General features: G+C 44.7%; 1 protein-coding gene across 2 annotated transcripts; it reads right to left on the reverse strand.

Moving 5' to 3' along the window:
* Nucleotides 1-7742: 7742 nt before the first annotated feature.
* LOC309364615 (uncharacterized protein) lies at nucleotides 7743-14038 on the reverse strand. 2 transcript variants are annotated; one of them, XM_081902281.1, is made up of 4 exons: nucleotides 13918-14038; nucleotides 11271-12250; nucleotides 10104-10230; nucleotides 7743-9032 (listed from the first exon to the last, which is right to left on the reverse strand). In XM_081902281.1, exons 2-4 carry the CDS (start codon nucleotides 11985-11987, stop codon nucleotides 8029-8031), a joined length of 1848 nt encoding a protein of 615 aa, XP_081758407.1. In that variant the 5' UTR covers nucleotides 11988-12250; nucleotides 13918-14038; the 3' UTR covers nucleotides 7743-8028. The 2 variants fall into 2 exon arrangements, with proteins under 2 accessions (XP_081758407.1, XP_081758406.1); XM_081902280.1 differs by having other exon boundaries at nucleotides 7743-9035.
* Between the last annotated feature and the right edge of the window lie 1210 nt (nucleotides 14039-15248).

Here is a 15248-nt window from a genome sequence, read left to right on the forward strand (position 1 = left end):
TTAACATCTTATCAGTCCATAATTTTACAACAATTTTTAAGATATACTTTAAATTTTCCCCAATCCTCCTCCACTGTCTCTTTCCTCTGGTCGCGGATTCTGCCGGTCATCTCTGCCAGTCCCATAAATTCAGTCACCTTCGTCTGCCATTCTTCCAGAGTAGGTAGTTCTTGCGTCTTCCAATACTTTGCCAACAGGATTCTTGCTGCTGTAGTTGCGTACATAAAGAATGTCCTATCCTTCTTTGGTACCAATTGGCCGACCATGCCCAAGAGAAAAGCCTCCGGTTTCTTTGCAAATGTCCACTTAAGGACTTTCTTAATTTCATTATAGATCATTTCCCAGTAGGCCTTAATCTTTGGGCAGGTCCACCAAAGGTGATAGAAAGTTCCTTCAGATTCTTTACATTTCCAGCAATCATTATTGGGCAAATGATAGATCCTTGCAAGCTTGACTGGGGTCATGTACCACCTGTAGATCATTTTCATTATGTTCTCTTTCAAGGCACTACATGCCGTAAACTTAATACCGGTGGTCCATAACTGTTCCCAGTCAGCGAACATAATATCATGACCGATGTCCTGTGCCCATTTAATCATAGCTGATTTCACCGTTTCATCCTGTGTGTTCCATTTCAGCAGCAAATTATACATTCTGGACAGATTCTTAGTATTGGGTTCTAACAATTCTGTTTCTAACTTTGACCTCTCCTTCTGAAAACCTAGTTTCCTGTCTTGCTTAAATGTCTCATTTATCTGACGATAATGTAGCCAATCTCGAACTTTATGCTTTAGCTTCTCATAACTTTGAAGTTTTAACTTTTCACCATCTTCTTCTAAAATTTCACAATATTTTGGCCAATTAGAGTCCATGTTAATTTTTTTCACTGCCTTAGCTTCCATTGGTGACAACCACCTGGGGGTTTTACTTTCCAGCAAATCTTTGTATCGGTTCCAAACGTTATACAATGCTTTCCTAACAATATGGTTTTTAAAACCTTTATACACCTTTGCCTTGTCATACCATAAATATGCATGCCAGCCAAAATTATTGTCATACCCTTCCAGATCCAAAATGTCTGTATCCTCAAGAAGTAGCCATTGCTTCAACCAGCAGAATGCTGCTGATTCATAGTAGTCTTAAGTCCGGCAGGGCAAAGCCCCCTCTATCCTTTGCATCAGTTAAAATCTTAAATTTTATTCTGGGCTTTTTGCCCTGCCAGACAAATTTAGAAATATCTTTCTGCCACTTCTTGAAACAGTCCATCTTGTCCAGAATCTGCAACGTCTGAAACAAAAACAACATTCTCGGCAGTACATTCATCTTGATAACAGCAATTCGGCCTAACAAGGAAAGTCTCAGCCTAGACCATATATCTAGATCCTTCTTTACTTCTGACCAACATTTTTCATAATTATCTTTAAATAAATTCACATTCTTAGATGTTAGGTTCACCCCCAGATATTTGACTTTTTTTCGTTATTTCCAAACCAGTTTCACTCTGAAACCTATCTTTTTCTTCAATTGTTAAATTTTTTTCCAACACCTTTGTTTTCTGTTTGTTCAATTTAAATCCTGCTACCTGACCAAAGGGGGACGCAGGTGGCGCTGTGGGTTAAAGCCTCAGCGCCTAGGACTTGCCGATTGAAAGGTCGGCGGTTCGAATCCCTGCGGCGGGGTGCGCTCCCGCTGCTCGGTCCCAGCGCCTGCCAACCTAGCAGTTCGAAAGCACCTCTGGGTGCAAGTAGATAAATAGGGACCGCTTACCAGCGGGAAAGTAAACGGCGTTTCCGTGTGTGGCTCTGGCTCGCCAGAGCAGCGATGTCACGCTGGCCACGTGACCCGGAAGTGTCTTCGGACAGCGCTGGCCCCTGGCCTCTTAAGTGAGATGGGCGCACAACCCCAGAGTCTGTCAAGACTGGCCCGTACGGGCAGGGGTACCTTTACCTTTACCTTTACCTGACCAAATATCTCAATTAGTTCTAATACTCTTTTGGTACTAGCTTCTGGCTGTTGCAAAGTGAACACTAAGTCATCTGCGAATGCCCTTAATTTATATTGTTTAGCTCCGACCTGTATTCCTTTAACCAGCTGGTCCTTTCTAATCATATTTAACAAAACCTCCAGGACAGATATAAAAAGTAAGGGGGATATTGGGCATCCCTGTCGTGTACCTTTTTCTATTGGTATTTCATCCATCACCACACTGTTCACAATTAGTTTAGCTCTTTGTTCAGAATATACTGCACCTATACCGTTTTCAAAACCTTGGCCTTGTTCAGTTTCTGTTAATTGATTCTCATGGGAAACTTGCAGATTCTGGCTTCAAACAATTAACTCAAGGCAGTGTCAATTTACTCTTGGCAGAAAGCCCAGGTCAGCTTGACCTAGAAACTGCTTACTCTGATTGGTTAACGACCAGCATTCAACTCTTAACTAGGGATTGCTAGCTCAGTTTGATGTAAGGTGTGTTAGGAGTAGAAGTGCTGTGTATGGTTTTGAGAGAGAGAGAAAGAGAGGATTTATTTTGCTTTTATTTGTATGCAGAAACTCTGCTGGTTTTATTTTCTCCTTTTTAATAAATCCTGTAAATAGTTATTCTGAGTCTAGCTGACTAGTCATTACTGCCGCAACTAGCTTCTTCGCTGTGCAGGAAAACTCTGCTACGTTTGGGCTAAAGCCAATAGGGCTATGCCTGACACTTCAAAGTTCCAAGAGGTTATGGGTATTGTGCTGCCTGCCTGAGTTGTGGTGGTGTCAGCATCAATGGCGTTGGTTCCAGTAGTTCCAGAAGTTGTTGTTCCTGGCTGGTTCCTGACCGTGGTGAGCTGGTGACGCAGCGGACAGAAGGACAACAGCTGCAGCGTGTGAGTGCTGGGTGCTGTGGTTCCTGTTCTCTCTCTCGGTGGTCGTGAGTAGCTGGTTCCGGGTTCCAGGGACATCACTCTCAAGATGGCCTCACAACCAGTTCAGATGGCTTTTGAGCGTCTGAATGACTCCAATTACTTGCTGTGGTCAGAACGCATGCAGGCAGTGCTGCAGAGGGATCGTCTCTGGCAAGTGGTGAGTAAGTTTCCTGCGAAGCCTGATAATGAAGACCTCGATAAAGACCAAAGAGCAAGGGCCACAATTGTCTTGGGGCTGGAAGATTCCCAGTTGCCGTATGTGAGGGGAATCAAGACAGCTAGAGGTGTGTGGCAAGCACTTAAAGAACTCCATGTGCGTGAGACAGCGGTCTCTAAGCTGTTCATTCGCAAGGCATTGTACAAGGCAATGTTACAGCCTGGGGTTACAATGCAGGAACACCTACACAGTTTACAGTTAAAGTTTGCAGCGCTACAGGAAAGAGACTGTGCGTTAGACCAGCAGGAGAAGGTGGCTATTATTTTGAGTTCTCTCCCGGAAAGCTGGGATAATTTAGTTTTGTCTCTAGAAGGCATGCAGGAGCGTGATTTATCCATCAGTTACGTTACTGGGCGTTTGATTGAAGAATGGCAGAAGAGGCAAGAAAGGTCGTTGGCTGCAGAGGCTTCTACAGGCGGGCGGTTTGGAAGGAGTTCTCATGCCGTGCCAGAGGTGAAGCAAAAGCAGCGTACCGGTGAGGAGTCAGCGTTTGCTGTTAGGCGTCTCCCTTGGAGATTCTTCTTCATAAAATTCCAAGAAATGTTGTCAAAGGCTTTCTCCGCGTCCACAAAGATCAGAACTGCCTTTCTATTAATATCCACTTCCAACAACTCCAAAACTCTTGTCTAGTGTGGTCTCTAATTGCCTCTGTTAATCTAGCCAGTTCAATATACTCTGTTTTGTCTTGCCATTCCTTTTTTGTTGGCACAATCTCTTTTTTCCAGTTTTTAGTAATTAGGATCCTTGCTGCTCCTGTGGCATAGAGGAATATTTTCTGATCTTCTCTTGCTATACCTGTGTCTGTTATCCCTAGTAGAAAAACTTCTGTATTTTTCATAAAGTTATACTGAAACATTTTTTCAAGCTCATCATATACTATATTCCAGAAGCTTTTGATTTTTTCACAGGTCCACCAAACATGTATAAGTGTCCCCTCTGTTTTACCACACCTCCAGCACAGATTTGTTTTTGTCTTATAACATTTTAGCTATTTTGGTAGGTGTTAAGTACCATCTATAAAACATCTTGATTAGATTTCCCCTCAATATTTCACAGGCTGTAAATTTCCAGTTCTTTCTCCATAGTTCTTCTATGGAGAACTATGGAACTAGGCAGCCTTGTGTGTATTCTCATATGGATGAGAAGGTTGGAATTCTTATCAAACGTTTTCCTGCAGTCTGGGGACCTGTGTGAAATCTCTCATACAATGCAAGGCAGGAACTCCTCCAGAAGCATTTGTTGCGAACTTTCTTTATGTATGCTACAACAGCAGCAAGAATCCTCATTGCAAAGTACTGGAAGACACAGGATCTACCCACTCTGGAAGAATGGCAGATGAAGGTGATGGACTATATGGGATTGGCAGAAATGACTGGCAGAATCCGAGACCAGGGAGAAGAGTCAGCGGAAGAAGATTGGAAGAAATTTAAAGACTATCTACAGAAACACTGCAAAATTAATGAATGTTAGAATGATGTTGGATAGAAATTAAGTGGTTTCCAGCTGTAATGCAGAGAATATGGGGGAAAAAGTTTTAGAATTAGGTTAAAATTTATTGATAAGGATTTGCTGAACTAACAATTTGAATTGGAATACAAAAAAGGGAGGTATGAAGAGGTCTGGGAAATATGTTAATGGAAATAAGTAAGGGAAATTTTGTGTGTTTTTAAAATTATTTTCATTTTTGTATTTCTGTTATTTTTCTTTTTGATTTTATTATATTATCATTGAAAACTTTAATAAATATTCTTTAAAAAAAACACAGAAGCATTTGTTGCAGTGGGAGCATTTGTATGGCTTCTCTCCTGCATGGGTCCTTTCATACAATTTAAGATAAGGGACATGTCAGAAAACTTTTCCAAAAGACTGAACACTTGTGTGGCTGTGTAGGATTAGATTTTTGTGCTGCTGCATCACACAGTTGACTCATGTTAAGCTTGTTGTTTGCTAGGACTCCTAGATCCTTTTCACATGTACCACTGGCAAGTCAGGTGTCCCCCATCTTAAATTTGCGCTATTCCTGCCTAAGTGTAGAACCAGACATTTGTCCATATGGAAATTCATTCTGTTACAGTGGTACCTCGGGTTACAGATGCTTCAGGTTACAGACTCCGCTAACCCAGAAATAGTACCTCGGGTTAAGAAGTTTGCTTCAGGGTGAGAACAGAAATCGCACGGCGGTGGTATGGTGGCAGTGGGAGGCCCCATTAGCTAAAGTGGTACCTCAGGTTAAGAACGGACCTCCAGAAAGAATTAAGTTCTTAACCTGAGGTACCACTGTACTGGGGCCCAGTTCTCCAATCTGTTAATGTCATCCTGAATCCAGACATAGTATTCTGTGGCATTAACTATTTCTCCCAGTTTGGTGTTACCTGCAAATGTAATCAGCATCCCTTCAAATACCTTCACCCAAGTTGTTTATAAAGACGTTGGAAAACAACGGGCCCAGGATTCTGCAGCACCCCACTTGTCACTTTTTTCCAAGATGAGGAACCTTTAATGAGTACTCTTTGGGTTCAGTCACTCAAACAGCTACAAATCCACCTAAGAGTAACATATGGAGCTGGGCAGATTATGGACAACACTACTGGTTCCTTTTTTCCACATTTTATTTTTATTGATACTCATCCAAAGATATACAAAAGTTTATACACAGTGCAAAGTATATTCTTATACCTGAATAAAAGAAATATTTTTTAAAAATCTAAAAAGAAATAGGAGCAGGGAGAAGGGAAAAAATAAACAGAAGAAAAAGAAAAGAAAAAGGGAGAAATAGAAAAAGATGGAAAGACTTCTGATTCTCTGTCAAGTAAATATAACAACTTGTTCAAAGCATTCACTCAAATTGACACCCAATCATCCTATTTTCTATAAGCCAATATTATTTTCAGTCTTCAGATTCAGAAATTGCATGTTGACGGTCTCTTTCACGCAAAAACCCCACAGTAATTTTCCAATCCTTAATAAATATCAATTGATTTCTTTTTATTAAATTCCCACCCTTCTTCCTCCCAAAAGAGCCCAGGGTGGCAAACCAATGAGTAGCCAAGGAACACAAAACAAAACATTTAAAAGCAGTTTAAATATCTGAAAACTTTTTACAACACCAAAAGGTCATTGTTAACATCTCTGTCGGGTTACCCACATGCCAACGTTTTTTATTTATTGTTACGTTTATACCTCACATTTTCTCTAGGGAGATAAAGTAGGTCCGTGTTTTTTCCTGTCCTCATTTCCCCTTGTGAGGTAGGCTAGGGTCCTCAGAAGCACTCAATGGACTTTGTGGATGTTGGGGGGCGGGATTTGAATCCACATCTCCCAAGTCCTTGTGCTACACACTGGACCACACTGCCTCTCTCTATGGTGGTGGAGGTGTTAATGGACTGCAAAGATGTTTTTTAAATGGCTGAAACGAAACATGCTGTATAAGAGCATGAAAGCTGAAGGGCATTGAAAGGGAAGCAGGTGGGGGCATGTCCAGTAATTATATAATAGGAGAGGTGTCACTAGTAATGGGGTCGGAAGATAAATGTACTTTTTTAAAAATGGGGGGGGGGTCAAGGGAATCAGAAGTTGTGCCTCCTCTGCCACAATGGCCTTCCTGCTATTCTCTTCCTTTCCTTTGAGAGGGTCTCCCTATTCAGCCTCGTCCCCACCGCCCTGCAGCTGTCCCTTTGGCCCTTGTGTTTCTGCTGCTGCCCGCCAGGAGTCCTCATTCCAACTCAATGGACGCTCGATGCTCCTCGCCCCCTCATTTTTTGGCCCCCACTAAGCACTTCCTACCAGAACAAGGGCAGGTGCCACCATCATGACACCAACTGGACACAGCACATGCGCACCCCAGAGTCCACCACCTCCCGAGGGAGACCTTTCCACTGTCAAACAGCTCTTACCATCAGAAAGCTCTTCCTGATGTTTAGTCGGAATCTCCTTCCTTGGTTTGAGCCATTGGTTTGAGTCCTAATCATCCAGAGCTGGAGAAAACCAGCTTGCTCCATATTCCACGTGACAGCCCTTGAGATATTTGAAGACGGCTATCCTATCTCCTCTCAGTCTCCTCCAGGTTAACATACCCAGCTCCTTCAACCAGTCCTCATAAGGCCTGGTTTCCTTAGTTTTCTGGGGAACTCCAGCACATGAAGTGGCCGATGGTAGGTGGCACAAGAAGGTTAAGAGGAGCCTTCTGGATCAGTCCCTGGTCTATCTAACCCAGCATTTTTATTGCCTTATATGACAAAATGTATCGCTTGATTGTAAAAACAGAACCTCTAAGCGGTTTACAAGAAATATTAAACAGATCGGTTAAAAGCAGTTAAAAACAAGTAATTAGAAAACTTTAAAAAAATTTAAATCAGCAGTAAATTGAGAAGTTAAAACTCTCCAACGTCTACATGTCTGGACAAAATGCTTTTCAGCAGGTGTCAAAAAGAAAGCGGCAAAGGTACCTGCCTGATGTCCAGAGGCCTAAGTCCCACAAGCACCCTGTTCTCGCAGGAGCTGACAGGACTCTTGTGAGAAACCCGCATGTGGGAACTGGGCACAAAACTCCTTTCCTCTCCTCTGCTTTCCGGTTTTTTTGGGGGGGGGGTATGTTCTGGACGCTACCTACTCTGCCTGTCCATCCCCCCTTTTGTGACAACTTTATGACCTTTGGGGGCTACTTCTGGTTTTGGTGCCATGCACGCCTGCGAAATCAGACGCCGCTAAATCGGTCGTCGCCTGTAATGCCTCTGAAATCTGACCAAGCACAGGTTCACGCACGCCCTTCATATTCACGAGGAATTTTAAAACATTACAATTTTAATATTTTTAAATGAGGACTTTGATGGCTAAAATATCCAACACCAAGAGAAGTACGTTGTGCAAGGGGGAGGCAGTGATTGGCTGTCACCCATAACTTCTAGTTCACGGGCTTACAAACTGTTCTTGAAGACCTCCACAAACCGAGCATTGAAGCGTGTTCTCTCTGTGCTTCCGCACATGGGCAAGCAGTTCAGCACTGACTCCAAAGTTTTCCCCGCAGATAAAACATGCCAACGGCTCCTCTGCCGTGTGGGTCTTCTCATGTTCAACGAGCTCCGAGTTTTTTATGAAGCCTTTCCCGCAGTAGCAGCAGAAGGCTGTGTGGCTACTCTCGCGGGACAGAAACTGCGAGTTCCAAAGGAAGAACTTCCCGCAATGCGAACATTTATATGGCTTATGCGGTGTGTCGCCTCGGTGAGTTTGCCGATGAGCTTTGAGCTCCCACCAGTTTATGTAGGATTCCGGGCAAAAGCAGCATTTATAAGGTTTCTCGCCTCTGTGGAGTTGCTGGTGTTTGAGGAGGACCGACTTGGAGGAGTAGCTTTTCTCGCATTCTGTGCAGGAATAACGTTCTTCTCTCCCACGGGTTTTTACTTGAGGGATCCAGTGAAAGTTTTTCCCGCAGTGGGAACATTTATGCGCAGTCTGGCCAGTCTGGATTGTCTCTTTCTCTCCACAGTGGGAGCATTTATACAGTTTCTCACCTACGTGGCTTCGCTCATGTATCAAAAGGTCTGAGCTGCTGCTGAAGCTTCGACCGCATTGCCAACACTTGTATGGCGTCTCCTCCGTGGGAATAGCCCCGTCTGTACTCCCGTGAGCCTTTTGACCACAGATTTCCCCACCCGTGTCAGATTCCATGTCATTCTCTTTATGCTGCTTGGCGGCATCTTTGCAAACACCCTTTTGGATAATAACTGGATCTGCTATCTTCTCTGTGTCTTTTCTCTTCTGGGTCTCTACCCTACATTGGTTCTTTTCAGATTCTTCCTGGCACAGGAAATCCTTCTCTTGGCTTGCTTTTAAGGTTGTCTTCCGCTGCTCTGTTTGTTCAGGACTTTCTCGCAAGCGCTTCTGCCTCTTCCTTTCACTCAATCGCCCGTCCCCTGCTGGAAGAAAAACAGAATCAGGGTAGGAATCAGACACAGCTCCAATCCGGGCTTTTTTTCAGCCAGAACACATTGGAGATTGGTTCTGGCTCCTCTCAGGTGGGTACCATTGCTATTATAAGAGAACAAGGGAAGTGTTCACGGTGAGTTCCGGCACCTCTTTTTTCTAGAAAAACAGCACTGGCTCCAGCTTTGCTCTTTGTGAAGAAGTGCTTCCTATTTTGTCTCTCATGAATCTTCTACCACTTGTGATACAAACTGTTATGAGAAAGTGGACTTCTTTTTTTCTCCCTATTCCCTTTCTCCATTCCATGCCTAAATGTAGACAGCTCTACTATGTTTCCCCACCAAATTAAATAGTCCCCAAAATTTATAAGCCGTTTGATTTTAGAGAACCCCAAAACAGTTTAAAAAATAATAAAAAAACAGTAAGATTGCACTAAAAACAATTAAAATGCTCAGAAAATTAAAACCAGCAATAAACCAAAAACACCACAGCATTCTAATATCTTACTAGGGTTGCCTATAAACAAAAAATGTTTTAACAGGAGTCAAAAAGGGTATGCCTGCCTGATGTCAACAGGCAGGGAGTTCCAACGTCTAGGTGTCACCACAATAAGAGATCAATTTCTAACAAATGTGGAACCTTTTATTCTAGAGGAGGTGATCATTTTTGAAGTTCCTTTCTGCACATTTTCCAAATCTATCTGTGTGTTTCTGAATTGCATATATAAGTACTGAATTTTTTTGAATTACAGATGCAATTTAAAAAATGGACCTGTCGGCCAAACAGGGAATCTCAGCACCCACCCCTGGTCTAGACTGACAAGCTTCCCTCTCGGTGCTTCTGCCCCCTTTGCAAAAATGATTGATCTGCCCCATGATTGAGCAGGACCACCACTTAGCAGGCAATGGCCAGTTGTGTGCACAGTTTTAGGCTCCAAAACCCACAGAGCTTGAAGGTGACCTGGGAAGACGAGCCTTCCATTTTAGGTGGTGGAAAGCAACAAAACTGGAAATTCAGGAGTCCCTGAGGTATTCGAAGAGACAGACCCCAGAGGGACTCACCCAATAAGCTCACACTCTGCTTGTCCCCCTGCTGGGACCTTGTGGAAAGCTGCATCTTCACCATGCCCGGCAGAGCCTGTTCTGCCTTGTGGGCATTTACAAGCTCCTTTTCTGACATCCCTGTGATCTGCCAGTGGGGAAGATGGAGGGGAGAAGAGTCAGTTCAAAAGCAAGTCACAGTGCAGGCAAAATGTGTGTTTAGAGGTTGGCGATAAATGTTACTTATTACAAGGATTTGATATTATCACAATCTGTCACAAGAATGTAAGGACATAATATGAGCCCCCTAGTCTCCCAGAACACAAAGGGGAATGAAGAGGGTGGAGCAAAGGGAGACAAGAGGAAGGAGTCTCAGGTTCCTCACAACTGCCTCATTGGGTCAAGATGGACTGGGAAGAATTGCTGTGATCACTAGGCCTGAGCTGCTTTGTTTCTTTGAATAAAGAGTGAATTTCACTGACACTTTGTGAGTTACTGCTGACTTGATCCCCACTCCTGCCTTGACACTGGCTTTGTCAAGGTGGCTGGGTGCCCAATTGGGGCTTTGTGCTTACAAACATTGTTGTATGTCACTTTGGGTTGCATTGGCAAAAAATAGACTGATAATAAGTTATAATAAGTTATAATAAGTAATAATAATAATAATAATAATAATAGTCCAGTGGTACCTCGGGTTAAGCACTTAATTCGTTCTGGAGGTCCGTTCTTAACCTGAAACTGTTCTTAACCTGAAGCACCACTTTAGCTAATGGGGCCTCCTGCTGCCGCCACGCCGCTGGAGCACGATTTCTGTTCTCATCCTGAAGCAAAGTTCTTAACCCAAGGTACTATTTCTGGGTTAGTGGAGTCTGTAACCTGAAGCGTATGTAACCCGAGGTACCACTGTAGTAGTCATAGCAACTCAAGACCCAGGAGTGGTTCAAGGGCACCATTTTCGAAACCCAATTCAGGCATGCTTACAATGCCTGCAGTACACATTTAAAGCACATGGCTTCTCCTCATTGAGTTTTGGGAACTGTAGTTTACCCCTCACAGAGCTACAACACACAGCACCCTTAATAACCTACACTTCCCAGGACACTTTGGAGGAAGCCATATGATCCACACGTGCAACAAATGTATGCTGTGGATGTGACCAAGGACACAACTTTGGAAACATCACCTTACCTGCACTTCCCAGCTGTTGACCTCCTTCTGACTCAGAAGGAATTCCTCCGCCAGGGTCACTGCCCAGGCACAGCTCCCTGGGTTACGTTCTCTCACCCAGCTCTGCATCTCCAGTGGCAGGACAGCCAGGAACTGCTCCAGGGTCACCAGCTCCAGGATCTGCTCCTTGGTGTGTCTCTCTGGCTTCAGCCACTGATGGCAACACTCTTGGAGCTGCCTGCAAAGCTTGTAAGGCCCATCGGCCTCTTCGTAGCAGAGCTCACGAAAACACCGGCGCTGCCTCTCCATCTCGGCACCATCTCCAGACGGAGTTCTTGCCTTCTCCTTCCCACTGGGAGTGGCACCCAGATTGGTCTCATGGTCCTCTTGCACTTTCCCAGTAAGGCATGGCTGGATTTGGGAAGCCCACAATGCTCTGGGCCAGCTGTGGTCACCTGTCACTCCCTCAGAAGTAACCTCCAATACTTTGAGATTGTCCCAATCCCTTGTCTCAGGCACTTGTGGGTTTCCCTCTCCAGAATGGGAATCCTGTAGCATCTTCAAAAACTCCTGCAACTGGGCGTCCCAGTTCCTTGACGGCTCATCGTTTGGCTCCTGTTTCACATTTTGTTGGGCTTCCACAAGAACTTCCTTGAGCCTCCCAGTTTTCGGACAAATTGATCTTTGCTCTACAAATTCAGGGCTCCAGCTCTGCTCCATTTTGATTTCGGGTTCCATGGCCAGCTTTAGCACCAGCCACAATCTCTTGCGTCACAGCTTTTGTCTTCCCACAGGGACTGGCCTTGTTGTGCCTCTTCTCTGCTCTCTCTTTCACTATCAACCTTTTAGGGATGCCTCAGCGCTCTTGCTAATATCCTTGTCCTTCAGCTAAAGATATTCATGCAGCTGGACTCTTCAAATGAGACTGCAAACCATCTGGATCTTTCAACAACCAGCAGAATCTGACTGTCCTTGAAGCTAATACGACCAAACTTCACCTACTGAGGGGGGAGTGGAGGGGAAAATAAGAGAGAAAATCTATAGGACTGTTAACGGAAAAATCCGAGGGCTCCCTTGGACAAAAACAAAGACACCAACCATGATAACTTGGAGCAAAACAGCAGCCTGTAGGCTTGGCCTTTATTGGTCTGTTGCAACAGGGTGCTCCCCTCACCCGCAGGAAAGAGGAGGGACCCAGAAAAATGGTGTGCAAGGCCTTATAAAGACTTTTGAAATTGCCACCCTGTAGATCAAGACCACCCCCAGAAACATCATACATACATCACAGAAGGGGTGTAACCTAAGACCACCCCTCAGATACATCACACCTACATCACAGAAAGGAGTGGTTGAGGAAGGAGTTGTGGTGGTAACCTGAGTCTCCTGTCACCTGGTTGGTTCCCCCTTTCCCCCTCCCCATGAGTACTTTCCAGGTGACAGAGGGGAGTTTGCAGTTTTCCCAGAGGGAAGAGCTGATTATTGTCCTTTGTTCCAGTCTGTGCTGAATCCACTCCCATATGCAAGTTCTTTGTGATCTTGATGGTCTTCTGTCTAGGACCATCAGGGTTGGCATAGCAACTGGGCAGGGCTCCTGTGTATGTACTGGTATGCTCAAGGATTATGGCTGCCCTGTATCAAACCTTCCTCATTTTGTAGTCCTTCCTTCATGGAGTAAAATAAAAGTGGAACGGTGCAAATCTGATGTATGGTTGATTTTCTATGAATTTATAACAGAAGCGTAGCGTATGTAGTGTGTGAGAAGTTTGTACAAACTGAATGATTGGGGGGGGGCGGGTTCCCTGCGACAGGACTGAAGACTAAAACCTCTCAGAATCTCTGAATACCCCATATTAATTGGGTCTGCTATTTCCGCACCTCCAAAAATCTATTTTAATTCCCAAGGAGCCTACAGACAAAAATACTAAAGGCACATGATACTTAAATCCCCTCCTGTGCTCACAAGCCAAGGTGATGTAAACAGCCAGGATAGCTTGCTACAGCCTCTAAAACACTTTAAAACAATCCCAGAGTCCCTTAGAAAACGGCTGAATTGAGAAGACACTCTTGGAATTGGAGGGGAATGTGGGCACGTGTCTCTTAACAATTCTCAGTTCCCTTACAAATTGCGCTCCCCAGGATTTTATGGAGGAAGCAGCGACTGCTGAAAGTGGTATGAGACTGCTTTAAATGTTTAGTGCAAATAAGGCCATACATAAGATTGGGAGTGGGTGGAGGTTCTCAGCAGCCCAGAAGCAGGGCTGGCCTAAGATATTTTGCAGGGCGGAAAATAGCACCCTGCAGCTGGAAAGTCTAACCGTGCAGTGGGAGGGAACCTCTGAGGGTCATCTAGTCCATATGGGGACTTGAACCCAGACCTCGATGTTATCAGCATCATGCTCTAACCAATGGAGCTATCAGCAACAAAAGGCACAGCACCCAAACCTGGCCATTCAAAACCAGTTCCCCAATTCATTGTGCTTAATGGGAGGGCCAGCTTGCAACTTTTACCAGCAGCTGACCCATGTGATGGGGATGCCTCCGTCGCCCTGGTCCTCTTGTCTTATGAGACCTCCCCAAGCTCAGAATAAGGAGCAACTAAAAAATTAAATTAAATGAAAACAGAAGCGGACCTGGGCAGACTCTCCGCTTCTTCCCACCTTTCACTCACCTGCTCTCTCATTTCCCTCGCAGAGAACCTGCAGCCGACTACGTCATTTTCATGCGCCAGTCAAGAGAGGGAGGGAGGGAACCGGAAAGCAGCGTCTCCCTTCCGCCCGCCCCTGCGCCTCGGGCCGCTCTAGGATTCGGACCTCTGTTGCTTTAACCCCTTCATAGCTTGTGGCGCTTAGCTGCGGTCAAAGAACTTGCCTGAGCAAGAGATGGGCTGGAAGTCTCATAACTGACTGTCAGTGGTGCAAAGCGATGCCTGCATTCCCTCCCCCCCCAAAAAAAAATTAGAATGGAAGTTTATTTTAGAAATCAAAGTGGACATAAAACCATACAATAAAAAAATATACAAAAGGTTGAAATCAGAAATCAGATAACTAGTGTGGAAACATGTGTTCTTAGTTGCCCAACACGCTCCCTCTGCACTACACTGCTGTAGTAATAATAGTAATAATTTTATTATATACAACCCACCCATCAGCCACTCTGGGCGGCTTACAACATATATAAAACATAGTAAAATATCAAACATTAAAAACTTCCTGATACAGTGCTGCCTTGAGATGTCTTCTAAAAGTTGTATACAGTGGTAGCTCGGGTTACATACGCTTCAGGTTACAGACTCCGCTAACCCAGAAATAGTACCTCGGGTTAAGAACTTTGCTTCGGGATGAGAACAGAAATCGTGCTCCGGCCGTGCAGCGGCAGCAGGAGGCCCCATTAGCTAAAGTGGTGCTTCAGGTTAAGAACAGTTTCAGGTTAAGAACGGACCTCCGGAACGAGTTAAGTACTTAACCCGAGGTACCACTGTAGTTCTTTATCTCCTTGAAATCTGGTGGGAGGGCGTGCCACAGGACAGGCGCCACTACCGATAAGGCTCTCTGCCTCGTTCCCTGTAACTTCGCTTCTCATAGTGAGGGAACCAGCAGAAGACCCTTGGTAAAAAACCTGTGTCTGGGCTGAATGATGGGGGGGTAGATGCTCCTTCAGGCAGGGCCAAGGCCTTTTAGGGCTTTAAAGGTCAGCACCAGCACTTTGAATTGTGCTCAGAAATACATTACAAGCCACTGAAGATATTTTAGGACAGGTGTTATATGGTCTCGGCGGCCGCTCCCAGTCACCAGTCTAGCTGCCACATTCTGGATTAGTTGTAGTTTCCGGGTCACCTTCAACGGTAGCCCCACATAGAGCGCATTGCAGTAGTCCAAGCAGGAGAGAACCAGAGCATGCACCACTCTTGGCTTGTCATCTCTCCATCTCTGGCAACAAACCTCAGGCAAAAGCAGACTAAAGGGGAATTTGGAATATACTCAAGAGTTGAGAGTGGATTTC

The sequence above is a fragment of the Podarcis melisellensis genome (genome assembly GCF_964234715.1).
Source record: "Podarcis melisellensis genome assembly, chromosome: 2".
NCBI lineage: Eukaryota > Metazoa > Chordata > Lepidosauria > Squamata > Lacertidae > Podarcis > Podarcis melisellensis.

Excerpts from the sequence above, each read along its gene's own strand:
- LOC309364615 (XM_081902280.1), bottom strand. The coding sequence starts at position 11,987 with ATGGAACCCGAAATCAAAATGGAGCAGAGCTGGAGCCCTGAATTTGTA. Across the intron at positions 10,231-11,270 it reads TCAACAGCTGGGAAGTGCAG|ATCACAGGGATGTCAGAAAA; the intron begins GTAAGGTGATGT and ends CCCCACTGGCAG. Across the intron at positions 9,036-10,103 it reads GCAGAGTGTGAGCTTATTGG|CAGGGGACGGGCGATTGAGT; the intron begins GTGAGTCCCTCT and ends TTTTTCTTCCAG.